This window comes from Liolophura sinensis, chromosome 6 (genome assembly GCF_032854445.1).
Source record: "Liolophura sinensis isolate JHLJ2023 chromosome 6, CUHK_Ljap_v2, whole genome shotgun sequence".
Taxonomy (NCBI): domain Eukaryota; kingdom Metazoa; phylum Mollusca; class Polyplacophora; order Chitonida; family Chitonidae; genus Liolophura; species Liolophura sinensis.
In genome coordinates, this window is record NC_088300.1 from 14,375,454 (window position 1) to 14,397,651 (window position 22,198).

A 22,198-nucleotide genomic window follows, 5' to 3' on the forward strand; every position below is an offset into this window, starting at 1 on the left:
GTTGTAAACATGACAGGCCGATTATTACCGAGGCTTGACTTCCACCCACTGTACCACGGTTTGCATAACCTAAGCTTGATTTACAAAGGCTGATGTGATTTTACAATTTGGACCGATGTAGTGTTACAGTTAGGTTTGATAGATCTATTATGTTCAGCGAGACATGATACAATATTATCAAACTAACATATGGTACCTTAAATGAATTCGTTTAATTGTATGCTAACCGGAAGAGGCCAGCTGCTAAATTTGTATCGTCTGAAGAATGTTGCTCTACAAAAGAAACATTATTGATCATTTCTTTTTCTTTTTATTTTAAATCTGTCTTTTCCTGGTGGTTTTTAAATGCTCTTAATATCCGGGTCACCGTCATTTGTTACCTGTAGACACGATTAAACAAGCGTGGTTTATACGAATAGTTTTTGATTCGTGTTTACCAGGTAGCTCACAAGATCAGCCTTTCATTCCGGATTTCAGAAACCAACCAATCAGCGCTAGTTTAACAGTTAACTAAAAAGCACGGTGACTGCACACAATGATATGTTTTGTTAATAGCTGCCAGGATGTGAATAAATAAAAATGAACACAGGTAGATCTTCATCTGCGGATAAAAGTAGATCCACTAAAGGTCGTGCTCACAGAAGTTAGCTGGAAACAAGAGGAAAATGGACTGTCGAGGTGGTCTTGTATTCTGTTTGCTGTTTTTCACAGCCGGTGAGTTTGATCTGCCTTAGTTATCGACCATTGGCCAGGTATCACACTGTTGTCCCTACTCTGGTTTAACTCTCTGTACTATTAAGTCTAGTTCAGCAAGACACTGTTGTTGGCTTTTTCAGTATTACGCAAGCATAGCCCAATATTGCCTGACCAGTCAGTTAACACCTGATAACATTTGCCAGAAGCACAACAGCACGTGGTCTAAATGTAAGCGTACCGAACCTCTGTGAAATAGTACCGGTTTATGGAACTAAGGTGTCTGACCTTACCTGTAGTACATGTGCCTGGTCATACTCCACTGGTTCCTGAACCATTGTCTAAGAGTGAGTGAGTGAGTGAAAGTTTTAACGTCGCTTTCAACAATATTTCAGTTTTATCGCGACAATAAAACGTCAAGTAGTCGATCTACTACGGATAATTCATTTACTATTCAGTCAAAAAAGGACACCAGAAGTCACATAACAAACACAGACGGTAGTTTAAAATCACAGCTTTCCTGCCATACCAATGGTAGAGAGAAAATCAAAAATAGTATCGCTTTCTACAGAATTGAAAAGTTCTGAAAGAGAGCTCACGTGATAAAAGGAATCTCGTACAGGAGCAAAGTCGCCACAGTCAAGCAATATGTGCTTGACTGTGAACCGTTGATCACCATTGTCTAAGAACACCTGGATACATTTCAATGGTATCTCATGATAGTGTAATAGTACTTGGTCATAGTTCGTTTGTACCAGACCATAAATCATTAATACCTGAATATAGTCCACTAGTACGCGGGCATAGTCAAATATTTATTTATCTATTTGATTGGTGTTTTACGCTGTACTCAAGAGTATTTCACTTATACGACGGCAGTAAGCATTATGGTGGGAGGAAACCGGTCGGAGCCCGGGAGAAACCCACTCCCATCCGCAGGTTGCTGACAGACCTTCCCACGCACAGTCAAATAGTACCTGACCCTCGTAAAATAGTACCCGATCATAGTGTACTAATACCTGGACATATTCTACTAGCACCTCACCATAATTCATAGTACCAGACCATACTCCCGTAGGGCCTGACCATAATTCATAGCGCCAGACCATAATTCATAGTACCAGACCATACTCCAGTAGCGTCTGACCATAATTTATCGTTCCAGATCACACTCCAGTTGTATCTGACCATAATTCATAGTACCTGACCATAATTCATAGTACTTTATCATAATCCAACACTGTCTGACCATTATTTATAGTACCATGATATAGTCCAGTAACATCTCACCAAACTTCATCGTACCAGACCATACTCCAGTAGTATCTGACCATAATTTATCGTTCCAGATCACACTCCAGTTGTATCTGACCATAATTCATAGTACCTGACCATAATTCATAGTACTTTATCATAATCCAACACTGTCTGACCATTATTTATAGTACCATGATATAGTCCAGTAACATCTCACCAAACTTCATCGTACCAGACCATACTCCAGTAGTATCTGACCATAATGCATAGTACATCACCATTGTCCAGTAGTATCTGACCATAATTCATAGTACCTGACCATAATTCATAGTACATCACCAAAATCCAGCACTATTATTCATAGTACCATTATTTATAGTACCAGGCCATAGTCCAGAAGCATCTGACCATAATTCATAGTACATCACCATTGTCCAGTAGTATCTGACCATAATTCATAGTACCTGACCATAATTCATAGTACATCACCATTGTCCAGTAGTATCTGACCATAGTTCTCTGGAATTTGGTCATAGTCCAGTAGTATCTGCCCATAGTGCACTAATACCTGACCATAGTTAATAGTACCTGGCCGTTGTCCAGTGGTATCTGACCATAATCCACTAATACCTGGCCATAATTCAAAATTCTTCACAAAACTCCACCAAATGTTTGCAGAATCAAGTAGTAATTATGTCCAGTGGGGATTCACATACGTCCAGTTTGTACTGTATTTCACCAAAGTCCAGGAGTACCTCACCAATATCCAGAAGTACTTCCCCAAAATCCATAAGTACCTCACGAAAGTCCAGAAGTACCACCCAAACGCCCATAAGTAGTTCCCCTAAACCCAGGGGTACCTTTCCAAAATCCATAAATTCTTGACCAAAATCCAGAAGCACCTCACCAAAGTCTAGTAATACCTCACCAAAGTTCAGAAGTACATGTACCTTAACAGATTTAAATAATCGTATCTGATCTATGATACCATATCATTCTAAAGACAACCCTAGTGAGGTTATTTGTGGCTGGGCATAATACTTCTCCACACATAGTTTACTAGTATTTGAATCCACATTTGGTGAAATACAGGTTTATGAAATATGAACGAAATGATGATGAGCATAGACTATATGATCACCTAAGACAGTTTTGATGTCGATATAGTGCATAGTGGGTCAGCAGTTGTTTTCAGCCTCTATCCATGATTCCGTCCGTACTTTCTCAGTTCTTGAGTAGTTTGTGTAGAACGTCGTTTACGAACTAGCCATGCGATTATTGACTTGTAACCTTTATCTTGGTTGACGACTGGTATACGAATGTCTTGTTTCAGCGTATAGGTTCACTGATCATCTACATATATTATCTGGCTGGTTTTGCGCTCATCTCACAGTGTCTATTAGTCACATTCTTAGTGCGTTAATCAGTTAGCTAAAAATCAATGTATGGCGTGGATTGATAATGTTCTGTAATACAGTTATGTGATTCCTTTCCTTCAGTCTCTACAAATAATAAGTGGCACATTGTTTCCGATTCATTATTATTTACAGATTTATAGATTTCAGGTTAAATGTTATTGCTTCATATAAACCAGTACCAGTACTTGTTGATTCCATTTCGCCTGTTTCTGTTTTTTTTTTTTTTTTTTTTTTGGCAAATATTTATAGGCCTATCCTTTTAAGGACTAACTAACTTTATTTTTATTCTTTGGGGTAGGCCTATGTCCTGCCACTGTTCGAGCGTGAGGCGGGGAAAGCCTGTTGACCTAATTTCAATTGTGTGCGGATTGATATAAAACCAACTGACGAACCCACGCTCCTCAGCGCATCAGGCGCATGTCCACGTAGTTCTTAGAAATTCAAAAGCGTATTTTCGGTATTTTGTGATGGATATGATAAATACATCATCACCACACTGTGTTGTTCTGGCAGTTTGTATCAATTCTCGTCAGAACAACACACTAGGGTGATAATATATACTAGGGTGATAATATCGACCTACCACTGTGACAGTATGTAAATGCACGACGTCAAATTACAGGTCTACAGCTTGGAATAGTCTAATTGATTCAATTTTCAGTCGAGCCGCAACTAAGAGGTCAAGAAGATTCAAATCAAATTGTTATTAATACTTTGACGGTGTCGAATTCATAACCTGGCTTCGATCAACGTACATTTACATATGGACCTTCTGACAACACAAACGTAATAGAGCACAAACAATCAATAGTCCGGTATCAAATAAATATGGCGGCGGTAGGCATTCACAAACGCATTCCCACTAAACTCGGAATTTTACTGGTAAAGCATGGGGCAAAAACAAAAATAATAGTTTTTATTTTGAAGTATTTGTATTTGATGGGTGTACACCATCTAACGATCAACGCTCGATTATAGGGCCTTTGTGGCCTAGTTCTTAGCGTCCCAACGAAGCATAATGACTCAGCATAATGCATAATGAAACATTTCACCTCATATTGGCTACCTTTCCGATGGGAAGTTGTTTCAGCAACCTGCGGATGGTCGTGGGAGGATTTTCCCGGGTTCTAACCGCTTTTCTCTCCCCATAATGCTGACTACTGTCTTCCTTTCACCCATACCCTGAACACCGTAATATAAGTAAAAATATTCATTTACGGAGCAAGAAATATATATAGGCAAATCAAATCAACATGACTTTCTAGATTCTATTCATAAATCGCATATGTGTTGCATGTAGCTTATAGAAAAAGTTATTTATCTGTCTCTGTCTATAAACTCAATTTTTGTGTTTGTGATATGTGATATGTGAGATGCATGTCCGGAACCAGTCCCCACAAACAGACCCTTAACCAATGCCGGCAGGTGTGCGCAACCAGTTCGCACATAAGAGGCCCTTAACCAATGCGGAAAGGTGTCCGGAACCTGCTCCCGCAAACAGGCCTTTAATCAATGCCGACAGGTGTCCGAAACCCGTTCCCACAAACAGGCCCTTAACCAATGTTGACAGGTGCTCGGATCGAGGCTACACGAACATGCTCTTAACCAGTGTTGACTGGTGTCTGGATCAAGCCTCCACAAGCATTCCTTTAATCCATGTTGACAAGTGCTCGGATCTAGTTCCCACAAACTCTTAACCAATGCTGACAGATGTTCGTATTCAGCCCTCACAAACAGACTTTTAACCAATGCTCGGAGATGTTCAGATCGAACCTGCACAAACAGGTTATTAATCAATGTTGACAGGTGTTGGGATCTAAACTCCTCAAAAACACTTTTAACTAAGGCTTTGAAGATTTTCAAATCCAGCCCCACAAACAGACCTTTAACCAATGTAGACAAGTGTTCGGATTTAGTCCCCACAAAATGACTCTTAACCAATGCTGACAGGTGTCCGGATCCAGCCCTATAAACAGGCTCTTAATCAATACAGACCGAAATACACCTACTCTGTTGATCGGAATATATGAGAAGTTTATATACCATGCATGACCAAAGACAATTAACCTGCAATGTATATATATATATATATATATATATTTACTGACAGCTGTCAAGCGGTCACGTACGTAATAGACAAAGTAACACTGCGGCTTGACAGTGGATCAGTGATGATGTTATTATAACTGTTAATTGTCAAGCTTATTTATTTATTTGATTGGTGTTTTTCGCCGTACTCAAGAATATTTCACTTATACGACGGCAGCCAGCATTATGGTGGGAGGAAACCGGGCAGAGCCTGGGGGAAACCCACGACCATCCGCAGGTTGATGGCAGACCTTCCCACTTACGACCGGAGAGGAAGCCAGTATGAGTTGGGCTTTTGCACAATTTACAAAGGGACCTTCACACATACGCCATTCTTCATAAACCACACCGGTGGCATGCAACTAAAACATACTTGCGCATGCCGTAAGCCAATCAAATAAATGCATAAATCAACGATATCAGACTTTATCCAATAAGCACACAAAATCCAAAAATTCTCTCACAGTGAATGACCATTTCGCTTTCGTTTGCTTTTCTTAAACTGCAGACTATCATTTAGATGTTTTGGGGAGTAACATTTTTCTATATCTGTTTGTTCCAAATATCCCATTAACTTTCCATTCTTATCACTCAGTATGATGAAATCTTAAGCAGAAAAAACGGAGATGTGATAAAATCGAACCAGCAAGTGCAATGTGATGTGACATTAACCTAGCTGAAATCTGCGTTTTTAGAATCGTTTTCTATTCCATTTACACACACCTCTCCCAAAAACTTTGCATTGTTGTCTATTTAATATTAGGACAGCGTTAACATTCCAGACTAGTGACGTCTAATGAAATGCAATCAACATCACCGCATTTATTAGAACTAATTCTATTTAAGCCTTGGTGCTGGGGGCGTGTAATTCACTATTATTTATGCATTTACATGAACAGTTAGAATAAAACCGTAGCTCGAGTAAATTGACAAGAGGTCTTATTTTACCGGTTACGTCAGACCATTTGCCAGCTGTCACACTGTCGTCGCTGCTGTGGTTTTTCTTTCAATGCTATACGTCTTGATTATATTTACGTCACCTGAGTTACAATTTAATTCTTCAGTGGCGTTACGATGAACCTTGTATCTGTTGAGTTGACCGTTGTGTATTAACAAGTGTGTGTCTAATGTACTTATAAAGAGATGGCTAAATTCAGATTTAACAGTGTTACACAACACCAAGTTTGGATTTGACAAATTCCACTGACAAATATTCAAATGGCAGGAAGACAATATAATTTTGACAAAATCAAATATGGTCACTTACAATGTCCCGTAAAGCATTAATTACATAAAAATTTGACAATAACAAAAACCGGAGAACTACTAAATTTGTAAACCCTTCGATGATCCTTCCAAATAAACTTGTACTGATCATTTCTTTTTATTACTCTTTCAAATCTCTCTATTCATGGTGGTTTGAAATGCACTCAGTAGGTAATCGCCAGCTGTTACCTACAGACACGATTAAATAAGCCTGGCTTATGAAAATGTTTTGATCAGAGTTTGCCTGGTTGATCCCAAGGTCGGCCTTTTAGTCCCTCTGTCAAAATGCAAACAATGACAGCCCTTATAACAATAGGCTCGAATACAAATTTGCTGAGATCCCCTGTTCAGCTGTCACAATTCCTGAAATCTTAAAAGACGGACAAGAAGATCTTATCTGCGAATATAAATCAGATGCCCACAAGGCCGTGCTCACAGAAGCTCATTCAGCTCTAGAGCAAAATGGAGTATCGATGTTGTGTTGTATTCTGCTTGCTGCTTTTCGCAGCCCGTAAGTTTGATTTATCTTGATTCTGTATGCTGGAACGCCAAACCTTTGACCAAATGATAGATGAGTATGTACATTTATATTTATACTTATATAAGTATACTTTCAGATATTTTTGCTGTTATTTTAAGTTCCTAAAAACACTTATTGATGATCGTCTAACTGGCTGGAGATATATAATATTAACTAAATTGTTTAGTGCTCTAAAAATTCAGTACATTCAGTTAGTGCCTTAAATCAGAATAATCCAGTAACCATCACAATAGTTCAATGCCATGTAGATTTTACCAAGACGTAGCCTTAATTAAGAACAGTTTAACGTTGCTCTACGATAGTCAGTTACTACTTTATTATGTCTGCCAGAAGTCTTATAGAACGTGACCAAAATTTAACCGATCATAACGTTAGTCATGTAGGTGCTGTATATGGTACAAAAGTGCCTGATCACACCTATAGTGCCTGGTCATACGAGGGTCCGTTTCGGGAGCGGTAGATCCAGATCAAACCTGGCTCGAGTCACACCTCAGACTTTAAAAGAGGAAGTTGTAACTTCCCCGCTTGGCGTTCAGCATGAAGGGGATAGCAACTAATGGTTGACTAGTATCAGTATAATGCCTCGGGCAGGGCGTCTTACTTGCCTTCGGTAAGGCGTCTCAGTGAAGCAGCACTAGATAAAAGAGCGATGGAAATCCGTCCTGCAGCAAGGAGTACGACGTTAAACCCCAAGCACCCACTCACTGACTTATAGTGCCTGATCATTGTCCACTAATTTCAGATCATAGTCCAATACACCTGGATACAATCCAGTCGTGTCTTATCAAGGTCCACTACTACATGTACACCTACCTGACAATGCTCGAATACTACCTGCCTTACTATAGTCACATTCCAGTAGTAGACCTACTTGGCAATAGTCTGTTAGTATCAGATTATATAGCCCAACAGCACTTAGTACAGTCCATTAGTACGGTGTACATATAGTTCAAATGTATATGATCATTGTCACATCGTAAAGGTGGCTTTCCAGTCTAACAGTACTTCACCAAATTCATCAGTAGCACATCCAAGTTCATTAGTATTTCGCTAAAGTTCATTGGTGCCCTGCCAAAGTCCAGTATTACTTTCCGAAAGTCCAGTGCTAACTGACAAAAGTCAATTAGTCGATTCCATTAGTAATTCACAACAGTCCATGAGTAATTCACAAAAGTCCAGTAGTAATTCACAAAAAGCCCAGTAGTAATTCACAAAAGTCCAGTAGTAATTCACAAAAGTCCAGAAGTAATTCACAAAAACCCAGTAGTAATTCACAAAAAGTCCAGTAGTACCTCAAACACGTCCAATAGTTCCTCACCAAGGTCCAAGAGTACCTCCCCCATCTCCATTCGTACGTCACCAAAGTCCATTACTACCTCACCAAAGTCCAGAGTATATCACCAATGTCCAGAAGTACCTCACAAAAGTCTAAAGTCCAATCCTTTTATCGGAATTATTATACTTCGTGATTTCAAAGGCAACCCACATGAGATTTGATGAAATATTACCTTACAGAATATGAACAAAATGATAAAGAACATAAATTATATCTGATGAGTCAAGACAATTTTATTTCAATATGTTGCGTATGATGCGTGGTCTGTACAGTTCTATCCATTGGTAATCCACATACATTTTATCTCACCTACTTTTGTGCAGATTTCGGTGCAGTTTTGTGACACTTTGTAGCTTCTTCACTTGCTGATTACAGTTAAATGTAGCTGTCAGTTCCTGTATGGAAGGATAACCACATCTGATTCCGGTCAGATTCTTGGTGATTCGTAATAACATTTCTTTATTTTTTTTTCTTTCAGAGGGAAAACTTATCGCTCAAAAACGTAAGTGGCCTAATTTTTTAGAGATATATTTGTGTTATGTTTAAAGATCTGAGTAAGTCGTTTTTGTACTGGCCATTTCAAGAAACAAGAATGATGTTTGGCAAATGTATTCACATTTACATATTTCAGTGTAAAATTTATTATGTCAAGCCGATGAATAAAATGTATATATACTTGGTGATTAACGTGATATTTTCATGTATAAAAGCATGGTGATGTAAGTTTTATGCGCAGAATCATTAATTATTATATTATTTATGTAAATGGCTTTCTATCTAGCTACAGTGATGAGATGTTTAGGATAAGCTAAATGTATGTGCGGCAAACTTAAATTAAAATTTTTCTGTTGGCTATTGGTGAAAATGAGCGTCTACAGCGCTCATATGGCTGTTATTACAGTTTTGTGTTCGCTGTTGACCATGCAGTAGCCAATATCTGCATTTCATCTGTAAGTTCGTCAGTATTTTGTCACAAATCGGTGGTTTACTCCGGGTCAACCCTCCTCCACCCCCTTCCCCACATAAAGCTGACCATCATCGTATATAGGGTGAAAGTTTTTGAGTATGACGTTAAAATAACAATGAAATATATAAATAAATACATAAATGTATCTTCACTTGTAGTATGCCCTGATGGAAAACTACCCTTGAGCTGTTTTGCCAACCCGTGTGAAGTCAATAGTTGCCCGGCCTACCCATTAGCTGAATGTCGGTAAGTCGACAGAGCTTTCGTATTGGTGTAAAACAGATATCTATGTATGTAACCACATTTTCGGGAAATGTAATGATAAACTGATTTTTCCCAAGTCATGTCATGTGGCAAAATATTGATTTATAACTTCCGTTAATAACGCTTAGATAGGTGTGTGTGTATGTCAGGATTCTCCGGGCAATCTGGTGTAAATCCACGTCTCCTTTGGCCCCCCAGTTCCAAGTGACTGACCATAGTACAATAAGATTATCTACGATGATATTGGATTTGTTATTTAACACCATGTCCACCAACTACAAACAAAAAGCCTGTATGGATTAACCATCCGAAGAAATTTCCACCTCCAATAACAACATGGCGGCATTCACCAGTCGTGTCACGAACAACACAACATCGAACTATAGTTTCCTGGAGGAATTTTACCAAGTATGGGAAATGTCTGACTTCAGTAAGTGTTTTGCCAAACTTCGCTCGTCGTTTAGCTCCGAGATGAAGTCACTGACCATTCATCCTACGTCGTGTGAACAATTTTGAGAACTCTGTCGAGGTACTACACCAAGACATTGTAGAAATCCAGAAGCACAGCATATAAGAAATATAAAATGGTGCTAATAAAGGACGGCTGAAACTGTAGATAAACTGTTATGTCAAGTCTTAAAATCTCATGCCCACTCAAACCATCAATAAACACTGTAAATACCAGAAAGTTTACTGAAATCGAACAGGAATTATTCAAACAACAAATACAAGAAACTAATTGGGATACGATCTTAGCAAAGACATTAGATGCCAAGAGATCACAGAGAACGCCTACCCGTATCACAATGCGTACACAGGTGACTGCAGTAAGGTGTCAGGATGAGCTGGCAAGAAAACCACCTCTGGAGAATAATTTGCTTGACAAAAAATATTACGACTTTGCATCATTTTTCCTTAGCAAAATATATTGCGAAAATATCTTCCCGAAATCTGTATGAAAGAGTTTGTTATAAATCAAACGGTCCTGCTATGTTCGGTAAATTCCCTGATGTCGGTAGTACAGCCAGCTAGGCCAAATGCTGGTCGATGACGGGGACGAGCAGAACTGCTAAAACACGACGCTTGCGCCCATGCAGATCGCCCAGACTGAGCACCAGGCTAAAAGAAACACCGGCCCTTTGAAAACGGGACACAACTGATACTCTTTGGCTGGATATTAGGCGTTTGTTTTAGTGTTTTCTCATTCGCATATTGTTCAATACCGACGGAACGGGAGTGCTCCTAGGTTTTGTGATGTCTCTCTAGATAGCTATAACATGGCAAAATGGCCTCAATGGGTGGCTAGGTACTAGAGCATTTCTAGAATACTACTTTATTAATTAATTTAGCTTTAGTGTCTCACTTTATGTTCACTTTTACGTGTAGTTATTCACACTTTTCTTTTCTTTACCCTAGAGCTAACTACTGTGGTGGATGTTCTGCTGAATACTACGTGGAGGGACAGAGAGTAGATTGCTCAGGTAGGTGTACAAAGGGTTAAGACGAGGGCGACGTGCTTTACGAGAAAAGTTGAAACATGGAAATTTGATTTACGACAATTTGTGAAAGCTGGCCCTAAGAACCTCCGTGGCCACGGTGACCCAGTACATGTGATATACCAGAACACATATTCTATGTATGATTAAAGGAATAAAGGAAGAAAACTATCAACGTAGAATCGAAGCAGTGACTGGATGTTATCAAATCTGACCATAGTCACGGATTCCTCCACTTTCACGACATACGTGTGGGCGTTGGTACTATCTTTTCGTTCCTTGAAAACCACTTATAAAAAGACAAGATATGGCGTGCATATCTGTACATCACATGTGTTAAAATTAGTCAGTAACCAAAGATCAGTGGTTTACCGCCGGGCAGCCGGTTTTCATCACGCATAAAGCTGAGCACCATCGTATAAGCGATATATTCTTGGCCATGGTGTTAAAGAAGAAACAGATAGATAAATCAATAAATAAACAGCGCATCTGCTTTATTTTCCGTTTTTACATATAATTCATATCTGCACGTCAACCCTTTTACACAACAAGTAACCACGTGTGGATCTGTTTCAGTTTGTCGGAATGGTGATCCCCCTGAAAAGTGTGATAACCAGTGTAAATACGCTCGTCCCGCCCCAGGGTACAAATGTGTGTGAGTAGCCTTCCGTCAAATACACATACATTCTCTTCTATGGACTCACTCCAAAGATAGCCACAACCTTCGTTCATGTTGATAGCCACCACCTTCGTTTATGTTGATAGCCATCACCTTCGTTAATGTTGATAGCCACCACCTTCGTTCATGTTGATAGCCACAACCTTCGTTCATGTTGATAGCCACCACCTTCGTTTATGTTGATAGCCACCACCTTCGTTCATGTTGATAGCCACCACCTTCGTTCATGTTGATAGCCACCACCTTCGTTCGTGTTGATAGCCACAACCTTCGTTGATGTTGATAGCCACCACCTTCGTTCGTGTTGATAGCTACAACCTTCGTTCATGTTAATAGCCACCACCAAGTTCATTTCTAGAAGCAAAGACAACAAATACCTTAACCTTAGTTGTTTAGGAAGCCTAGATTGGTGGAAATAGATCTAAGCAACCGCAGCCATTTTACCTGACCTGATTCGTATATACCGGTGACTCGAAAAATTAATTTTTAATCTGGAATGCGCCATATTATAAGAGAAAGGGGAAACACCATATCGCGCCATTCTTACCGTCATATATGGGTCTTTAAATTGCTATACGGTGTTCGTGTGGCATGAGAGGAAACAGCTGTTCCCTTTGGCCATAGAAATAACCGTACCACACATTGTCAAGTAAACTGTACTACACAGGCATGTTAGCAAAACGATTTTATGGCTGTACGATGCTGCTTATATAGGGTGACTATAAAAGGGTGTCCACATGTATTAAGAAATGCATTGAAACAACATAATTATAGTTTGTTTTAATCTTAAATTTTTTACTTAAATCCGCACATAAAATAGATTCACCCTTGTCATGACAACATACTGTCTGCTGATAAGATATAAATTCAGACCATGAATTTGGCATATTTTCCCCAGCCAAATGGGGTTAGTTTTATTATTTTATCGTTTTTAATCAGTAGTGCATGCATGAGAGCTACAAAAGCTTTTTGAATCTCCTGAAACAAATTATTTTAGTAAAAAAAAAATCAATGTGCGCCATTTCCTGACCCCCACTACATTTGGTTTGTACTTGTTGGGAGAGTTTAATCCTATCATCTTTTTTTTCAAATAAATTTATACTATATAGTGATTATTCTTTTGGTTGTTCTATAAGGTGTAAAAGAGATCGTTTTGCCCAAAGTCCATGTAAACACATTATTTCTTTAATTTTGTCTTGAGTGTTTATGGACACCATTTATCTAATGACATCACATAGACTAATGACCATTAAAGAAACTGTATCTTCGGTTTAATCTTCTAGGGTTTCCTAGCTTAGGACCGAGCCTTCCTTATGTTTCTTGTACTTTTAATTCCGACAACCTACTGAAGAAATCTGTATAGTACAGACAGACATTCTGTGAGAAAAGCCGTCCAGTAACATATTTGCATAACGTGTGAGGAAACGAGGCAGAGCCCTCGAGAAACCCACAACCATCTACACGCCGTCCAGTCTGCGCTCTTGGAGTTAGGAAATTGCACTGCAAAACTTGAGAATATATATTTTTACAACGTAAATCAAGGCATTTACCATGCATAGGATCAAAAGAAATAGTTTTAGTGCCTTTGTCTTGAAAGACCACGAGATAGTATCAAATGTTTTAAAATTTATTATTTCCTCAAAACTCCTCCGCATACCGCGAAATCGATAAACGAGAAATCGATAACGCCATACAGCAGTCTAATGTTCTATCCAACATATCCATCTTTGATAAAATATTGTTGAAATTGTTAATTCGGTGGCGTTTTAGATTTTCTCAATGTGCGTCAATTTGTTTCTTGTAACTGCAATATCTCTGTTATGTCAGATCGTAGAAACAAAAACGTAGGCTTACTATACACATTAGTGCAAGCTAGTATAGTGTATTGTTATAAACGTGAGTGAAAAGCCCGTTTTACAAATAAGTCGCAGCCTGAAGTTAAAATATTTTTGCCAACGTAACGTCGGTATTCACAATAAACTGGCCAAAAAGAAAACCCTCATGAATTCTCCTTTATATATGAGATTATTTTTTCCATGATTAAATTATGTGTTTAATATTTAAGGCAAGTAAACGATAAAAACAGGTAAAAACGAACAGACGTGTCTTGTTGTATTTCGAACTCTTTCAGCTCCACGGCAGACCGATCTCCCAAAGCTCCGAGAAAATACGTAAATGTACATGTCCGTAGCCGTTAGGGTTATATACATGTAGCCTCTGGTTGTGAAATATAATGATGAAAATAAAATGGAACCCAGAACATCTGCTGACATGTTATATATCTTTACATGAAAGATAATTTCAACTAGTGGTTCCACTGGTTTTGGTTAATATTCATATTTAGACTGAAGACGTCAGTTGAGGCAAAAATGATGACCGATTTAAACAAACTTGCTTCTTTGAAGAGATATGTTCAATATATCTGTAAAATCTAAACATTTGTTATTTTATACTGATTATATTGTATTGGGTTATAGATTGTTTTAATTTGAGAAACAGTATACAGAATAGGAACATTCCAATATTTATCAGATAAACGGAACTACAGGTAGACTAAATTCTTGCTCGATAGACTGCGAGGTGCTTTATTTCTTTATACCTAAGAAATATTCAACAGAAGAAAAAGAAATGTGTGAATTACATACTTCTTGTTTTAAGAGATAATAAAACATGTCAAGGTTCTTACATCGATATTCCTTGAGAATGATTTGACACACACCCCGCCCATCGAAACGTATGTTTTTTCTGTTAATTTGTTTTTTGCTATATTTTCTCGTATTCCACTAATTATTCTAAATGCCACTAAAACAAGTTTTATGAAGCACTATGTACATGTTTTTCAGGGCAGAATACTGCTGTGGCTGCTCTATAAAGTTCGTCGAGTGTAAGTATGTTTCTTAGGTATTCAACAATCCTTCATTCCCGACTTTTACCTGGCATTAGGGAAACGTTGAAACATTGGTAATTCCTGAAAAGGAATCGACAAGGCGCGAAGCCTCTTTGTTGCACAGCTGTTGGGTTTTTGACAAGTGTTACATAACTGGCAGTAGTTTCGGTAAAGATATGGCCTTTAAACTGCTGTAACTTAATAGATTAGTGAACTGTGATCATGTGACATGAGCAATGGAAAACAAGATGGCTCTTGTTTCATACAGAGATTTGTCGTGTTACATAAACCTCGCATGTGAAAGCCTCTGTATGGACAACAGGTCAGCATCCAGCGGAATATTGTTGCATTTATTGCTTTAATAACATTGCTCTTCATGCTTGTTTCTTCGTTTCAATTTACGTTTACCACATTATTCTGTGACACGGGTGTACATTCTCCTTTTTATTCTCCTTCTGTTTTATTCGGATCATCCCGTAGTTATTATTTCCTGTACCAGTTCTCATGATGTTGCACAACATACCTACGATACACTCAACATACCCACATGACTCTTTGCCAACACCTGGTACATTAGCTTCGGACTTACCACTGATTCATAAGATATACCCGTGGTAATTTTTCTTTTCTCGAATTTGTCAGTGATCATTCACTTAGCATTGTGGCATACTTGGCGTGCATGCAGAAGTCATACCTGGGAAAGTTCATCAGCAACTTTCCACAGGTCTGTGGTTTAACCCCTGCACTCATGCAGGTTTAATCAACCCATACAACTGACCGCCATCGTACAAATAAAAAGTGAGCGACAATCAGTTAAATAAGTAAATAATAAAACATTATAGTGGCAACTGCTGACTATTTACGAAAATAAGAGAGAACATAAAATTTGATCAACTCTTTAATTCACCGATTTGCAATTCTTCAGTGTGTGCGAAGGAATGCCTCATTCACCCATGCGCCAGGACTGTGTGTGAATCCGGACTGCGGTGTCAGTAAGTATCTTTATGTGTGAGCGATTCAGTAATCGGTTTATCAGCTCATGCTGGCTTCCTCTCCGGCTGTTCGAGGGACTATCTGCGGATGGTCGTGGGTTTTCCCTGGGCTCTGTCCAGTTTCCTCCCACCGTAATGCTGGCCGCCATTATAAGTGAAATATTCTTGAGTACGGCGTAAAACACCAACACGGATTTGAAGATGTTATCGGAGATGTTGTCCTTTTGTAGTCGTGTTTACAAATTTGTAACTGTAGTCATCAGTATAGGTTAACTAGGTTTTAATTATTGCTCATGCAAAGGGAACTATTCACTAGTGGTATGAAAGTCGCATTTCACATACAGAAAAGTTAAATAATGTAGAACTTTAAATTCGTTCAGTAAATTTAACAAACGTTGAGGAAAATTCGTTTAAAGTAAAAGAAAGCTAAACTATGAAGTAAGGTTAATCATACAGACAATTGAAAACTATGCGTAAAAATACTTTCCTTTATTCTTTGAGATTTTTTAAAGAGTGTTGAAAGGCATTCAAATATTTAAATACCATGGTAGGCTTTATGGGCCATACTGACCGTATCTTGGAACTCTGATGTCATATCGCCTTTATTTCCTGATGTTCACCTGAAGAAACGATTTTCTGGAAACGTTATTTCGGTAATTTTTTACCCATGGGTAGTAATAGTTATTCCAACATTCAGTGTCGTGATTAGAGTTGAAAAAATTCCCTGTGACGTCAGAGTTCCTAAACTTTGATAGTATGGTCCATAAAGCCCACCTTACAATTCAAATGTTTGAACGCCTTTAACCCTTTCCACAAAAATCTAAAAAAAAATCAATGAAAGTATATTTATGCATAGTTTTAAGTGGTCTGTTTAGTGATGCCTACTTCGATTTCTGGAGGTCTTTCCTTTGAAACCTGTATAACGATACCAGGCTTATTTTGTCTTGAATAATATCCCATCAATTACCCAATGTTTAATACATATTTGTTTCCATTTCCTTTTACAGGCCGAATTTCTGCGACTGTAGCGCTCAGTGCGTTACGCTAACTAAAGGGTAACTTCCCTGACGAAGGTGACAGATGTTAATCTCGTCTCGTCACGTGCTTACTAAAGTAAAAGCATTCCGCGGACCTGAATTTCTAAATTACGTCTTCACCTATATATCCTTTGATTGTAACTGGTGAGAAAATCAATAAATCAATAGATATTATTGGGGTCTCAAAAAATGTTTCACTTATTCTGTTTATTCAACTGGTGTTTTACGCCGTACCTAAGAATACTTCACTTATACGACTGGGGCCAGCATTATAGTGTCAGTTATTCTGTTCGAGACTTAACAATAGGTGCCGAAAATGATAAATGAAGAATTATGGTGATACAACATATCTTGAAGAAAAGTGTTTATTTACTTGGTTGATGTGATGTGTAGTTATTGTGAAGGGTGATTAAAATTTTTTACTTATAAAGCCACTTATGTATCATTTCGCTGGTTCAGAAAACCAAACATAGAAACCGATATAAACTATTGTTTTTGCATGTCAAGACGTAATGAACTTTTAACATAAAAGCAAAGACAAAATGAGCCGTATTTGAACAGCTGGCATGTCAATTTCGACAAACTAGTTAATATGGCGACAGCCACTGAGCTATCATCGACACCTCATCATTATCATAATCGTTGTCATCATCACCATAACCATCATCACATCATTATTACTAACTTATCGTCACCATCACTGTGATCATAACTACCATCACACCATTATCATCAAAACATCACGTCATCCGTAGATCGGCCCCGATAGCACAGTTGGTACACACTTCGGGAGGGGGTAGATCCAGGGTCAATCCTGGATTGGGTCACACCCAAGACCTTAAAAGAGGAAGAGGACTTCATCGTTTGGCGTTCAGCATGAAGGGGATAGTGCAAGGACTGGTTGACCCGTATCGGTATAATGGCTTGGGCGGGGAGGCTTGCTCGCCTTTGGTAAGTCGGCTCATTTAAGCTGCACGAGATAAAAGACCGTCCTGCAACAAGGAGGCACATTACATCCACTCTAAGTACTCCTTTGTCGTCATATGACTGGAAAAATGTTAAGTACGATGTTAAACCCCAAGCACTCACTCGCATCATCAGCATCATTACCATTATCCTCATCATTACCATTGTCAACACATTCACAAGATCATCGACGACACATCGCACCATCATCTTAACAGTAACATAACATTCGGCTTTAGAGAGGTATGTTTTTAAAACCAGGCAGTATGTAAACTACAACGCTAAAAACGATGACGTATATACAGTAGACCTGAATCAAGTATAATTTCCAGCCAGAACAGGTGAGGTAAAGAAGATTAAAATCAAATCGTTATTCCTGTGGAAGTTATATTTATTTGCTGTGCCCAGTGTCACAGATGGTGGCGAATTCACAAGCAGACTTAATTCGATCAATGAGGTCGTGGCACGTTCTCACCACACCAGCACAGAACCAGGAGGGCAGAGGTAGTGCATAGCATTCATACACGCTCTCAGAAAGCTATGACTTTCACTGGTGAGCGTGACACAAATTAAACAGTTGTTAATTTGATTTGATTGGTGTTTTACGCCGTACTCAAGCATGTTGTGTTAATTTGAGGTATGTTATTTGATCAATGTACCGGAACAATATGTAACGAACTAAGCTAGCCCCCCCAAGCGGATTTTTTCCCATCTGTCTTTATGGGCCATTACATACAGTATTATAGCAAAAGCGGAAGGAACTGGTAAATGACCCAGGAGCCTCTCATTGATACGGTCGCTATTAATTCAAGCTCCATGCTGGACTCCTCTCCGCCCGTACATGGAAATGTCTGCCAGCAATCTGAGGCTAGTCGTGAGGGTGGTTTCTCCCGGGCTCTGTCCAGTTTCCTCTCACCATATTGCTTATCACCGTCGTATATCAAATAAATAAATAAGTCAATAACTGGTAAGTGCTGCACCGTTTCACTCCGAGTCAAAAAAATCCTTCCTTATCGTTTTCTGCCGAGCAATACACATGTCAGCAGTGGCTCTGATCTTTCAGCTCGGTTGACCATTCAACGCCTCACGTTTATTCAACACGGCATAATGATATGCCAGCCCCAAACTGTATTCTGCTTGCTGTTTTTCACAGCCACTGATTTTGATCTACCTTGATTATAGACCATTTGCCAGCTATCACACTGTCGTCCGGTTTTACTCTCTGTGCTGTACGTCTTTAATTACAATATAATATATACCGAAACACTAAGCCACTTGGTAGATGGATGTGTATAATATACTTGCTACAAAGTACACCTTAAGACAAACTTGTTTGTAGTTTATGTAAAGTAATACTAGCTGATGACAGCCTAAATGACATGACCATACAGCTTATGGCAGCTGTAGTGCAACAAAATCTGGCTATATGGCCCTTTAATACTCCATGACAGTCAAACAGTCCGTTAGTCCAGTCCAATAGTATGTCAGAATAATCCATTGATGCATCACCATTGTTCGATGTTAAGTCTAGTTCAGCAATATCGTCCAATATTGCCTGCCCAGTCAGTGACCACCTGATAACATTTGTGACAAGTACATAGCACGTGGTCTAAATGTAAGCGTACCGAACCTCTGTGAAATAGTACCGGTTTAGGGTACTAAGGTGTCTGACCTTACCTGTAGTACATGTGCCTGGTCATACTCCACTGGTTCCTGAACCACAGTCTATGAACACCTGGATACATTTCAATGGTATCTTATGATAGTGTAATAGTACTTGGTCATAGTTCGTTTGTACCAGACCATAAATCATCAATACCTGAATATAGTCCACTAGTACGCGGGCATAGTCAAATAGTACCTGGCCCTAGGCAAATAGTACCTGGCCCTGGTCAAATAGTACCAAATCATAGTGTACATATTAGTGTACACTGGACATATTACACTAGCACCTGATCATAATTCATAGTACACGACCATAGTGCCGTAGTATTTGACCATAACCCATAGTCCAGACCATAGTCCAGCAGTATCTGACCACAATTCATAGTACCAGACCATACTTCATAGTACCAGACCATACTGCGGAAGAATCTGACCATAATTTATAGTACCAGATCATAGTCCAGTAATATCTGACCACAGTTCACAGTAGCAGACCATAATTCAGTAGTATTTGACCATAATTCATAGTACTTGACCATAATTCATAGTACCTGACCATAATCCAGCACTGTCTGACCATTATTCATAGTACCAGGCCATACTCCAGTAGCATCTGACAATAGTTCACTAATACCAGACCATAATTAATAGACATTCTTCATCAAAATCCAGAAGTCACCAAAGACCCAGGAGTACCTCACCAAAGTCTAGAAATACCTCACCAAAGTTCAGAAGTACTTGTACCGCAACCGATTTAAATAATCGTATCTGAACTATGATACCATATCATTCTAAAGGCAACCCACGTGAGGTCATTTGTGGCTGGACATAATGTTTCTCCACACAAAGTTTATTTGAATTCACATTTGGTGAAATACAGGTTTATGAAATATGAACGAAATGATGATGAGCTTAGACTATATGATCACCGAAGACAGTTTTGATGTCGATATAGTGCATAGTGAGTCAGTAGTTGTTTTCAACTGCTTTGCTTTCCATGATTCCGTCCGTACTTTCTCAGTTCTTGTGTGATTTGTGTTGAACGTCGTTTTACGAACTGGCCATGTGATTATTGACTTGTAACCTTTATCTTGGTTGGCGCCTGGTATACGAATGTCTTGTTTCAACACATAGATTCAGTGATAATCCACATATATTATCTAGCTGGTTTTGCGACCGTCTCACAGTGTCTATTAGTCACATGCTTCGTATGTTGATCACTTAGCTAAAAATCAATGTATTGTGCGGCAAACAGATCTGATGTGAATTGGATTGATAATGTTCTGCAATGCAGTTATGTGATTCCTCTCTTTCAGTCTCTAAAAATCGTAAGTGGCATATTTAGTTTCTGATTCATTTTTATTTACTTGTTGATTCCATTTTGCCTGTTTCTAAACAGTTTCTTATTCAGTTAACATCGCCAACGTGAATCTTTGCCTAGTAGACTTATTAAAGTAATTGTTCATTCGATTACAAACTCACTGCAAAGAATCTACTCAAAATATTTTCACAAGATTAAGCCAAGAACGAAGTCCTCTTTTTCCGACTGAATTAAGAGCAGAACATTAAATTTCCAACTTATGTTCAGATATTCTAATTTCAAAGAAGATGTTTACACAAGTATAGGATACAGTCAGGATACATAATATTTATAATAAAGGCAGTTAATTGTTTGTTTCCCCATCTGGGGTGCGCAATTAATATTATTTGTATTCAGAATGTCCTGTCGAAACAGCGGTCGTGGCGTGTAAAGAAAACCCATGAGACGTCCGTAGCTGTGCGGCCTACCCATTCGCTGAATGTCGGTAAGGCGATAAACCTTTTATACCGATGTGTATCCAATATCTGTGTATATAACCATATTTTCCAAAAAAAGTTAAATTGGTTTTTCATAAGTTACTTAAAGTGCAAGTTCTAAACGTAGCAAAAATATAAGTTTATTCAACCCTTGTAAACATAATGCGGGCTGCTGGTTCCTTGCAAGGGTGAACATCTAAAACATTTCAATACAATTTTCAGATAACAACAACGTTGTGCTTTGTTTAATAGTTTAATTGTTTACAACCCTCTTTATTGTTGGAATGAGATAACGTTGCAGTTATTTGTACTTTTCTCCTTGACCCTATAGCCCTAATTACTGTGGTGGATGTTTTGCAGAATATTACGTGGACGGACAAAGAGTGGATTGCTCCAGTAGGTGTACAGTGGGTTAACCTTAAGATAAATATTAGATATGGCATAATTACAATTTGATATACACGAGAGCCAACAATCGTTAATTGGCTGCTGCACAACGTATATACTTTAGGCCTATATATTACAACAGTAACACCACTTAGCTACTTTAAAGTGCTTTGTCTCATTTATGTATAGCCTGAAAGAGTCAAAGGAAAATGCTAACCAAGCGTACCGTAAGCGTTACGTCAACGAAAGGGTAACTTCCCTTGACGACGACAATGGTGCTGGATGAGAAATCACATCTCGTCGAGTGCTTACTGAAGTGAAAGCTTTCCGAGGACCTGAATTCAGTGGGAAATGATGTCAAATTCTAAGTTCTGATTTATACGTCTTCTACTTGTAACTGAGGTGAAATATTAAATAAAATCCACAGATGTTTAATTTGGCAAAACAAACTTTATACTTCTT

The 22,198-nt window shown here is 38.6% G+C and overlaps 1 protein-coding gene across 1 annotated transcript; it reads left to right on the plus strand.

The window, feature by feature from the left end:
• The first annotated feature begins 575 nt into the window (after positions 1-575).
• On the plus strand, positions 576-17,097 carry LOC135469187 (uncharacterized). The gene is made up of 8 exons (XM_064747730.1): positions 576-714; positions 9,078-9,101; positions 9,725-9,812; positions 11,247-11,311; positions 11,903-11,981; positions 14,849-14,889; positions 15,818-15,884; positions 16,892-17,097. The coding sequence occupies exons 1-8, from the start codon at positions 666-668 to the stop codon at positions 16,941-16,943; spliced, it is 465 nt and encodes a 154-aa protein (XP_064603800.1). The 5' UTR covers positions 576-665; the 3' UTR covers positions 16,944-17,097.
• Positions 17,098-22,198: the final 5,101 nt, after the last annotated feature.

Coding starts and splice junctions, on each gene's coding strand:
- LOC135469187 (XM_064747730.1), top strand. CDS start 666: ATGGACTGTCGAGGTGGTCTTGTATTCTGTTTGCTGTTTTTCACAGCC. Junction 11,312..11,902: donor ACAGAGAGTAGATTGCTCAG/GTAGGTGTACAA, acceptor GATCTGTTTCAG/TTTGTCGGAATGGTGATCCC. Junction 11,982..14,848: donor GCCCCAGGGTACAAATGTGT/GTGAGTAGCCTT, acceptor CATGTTTTTCAG/GGCAGAATACTGCTGTGGCT.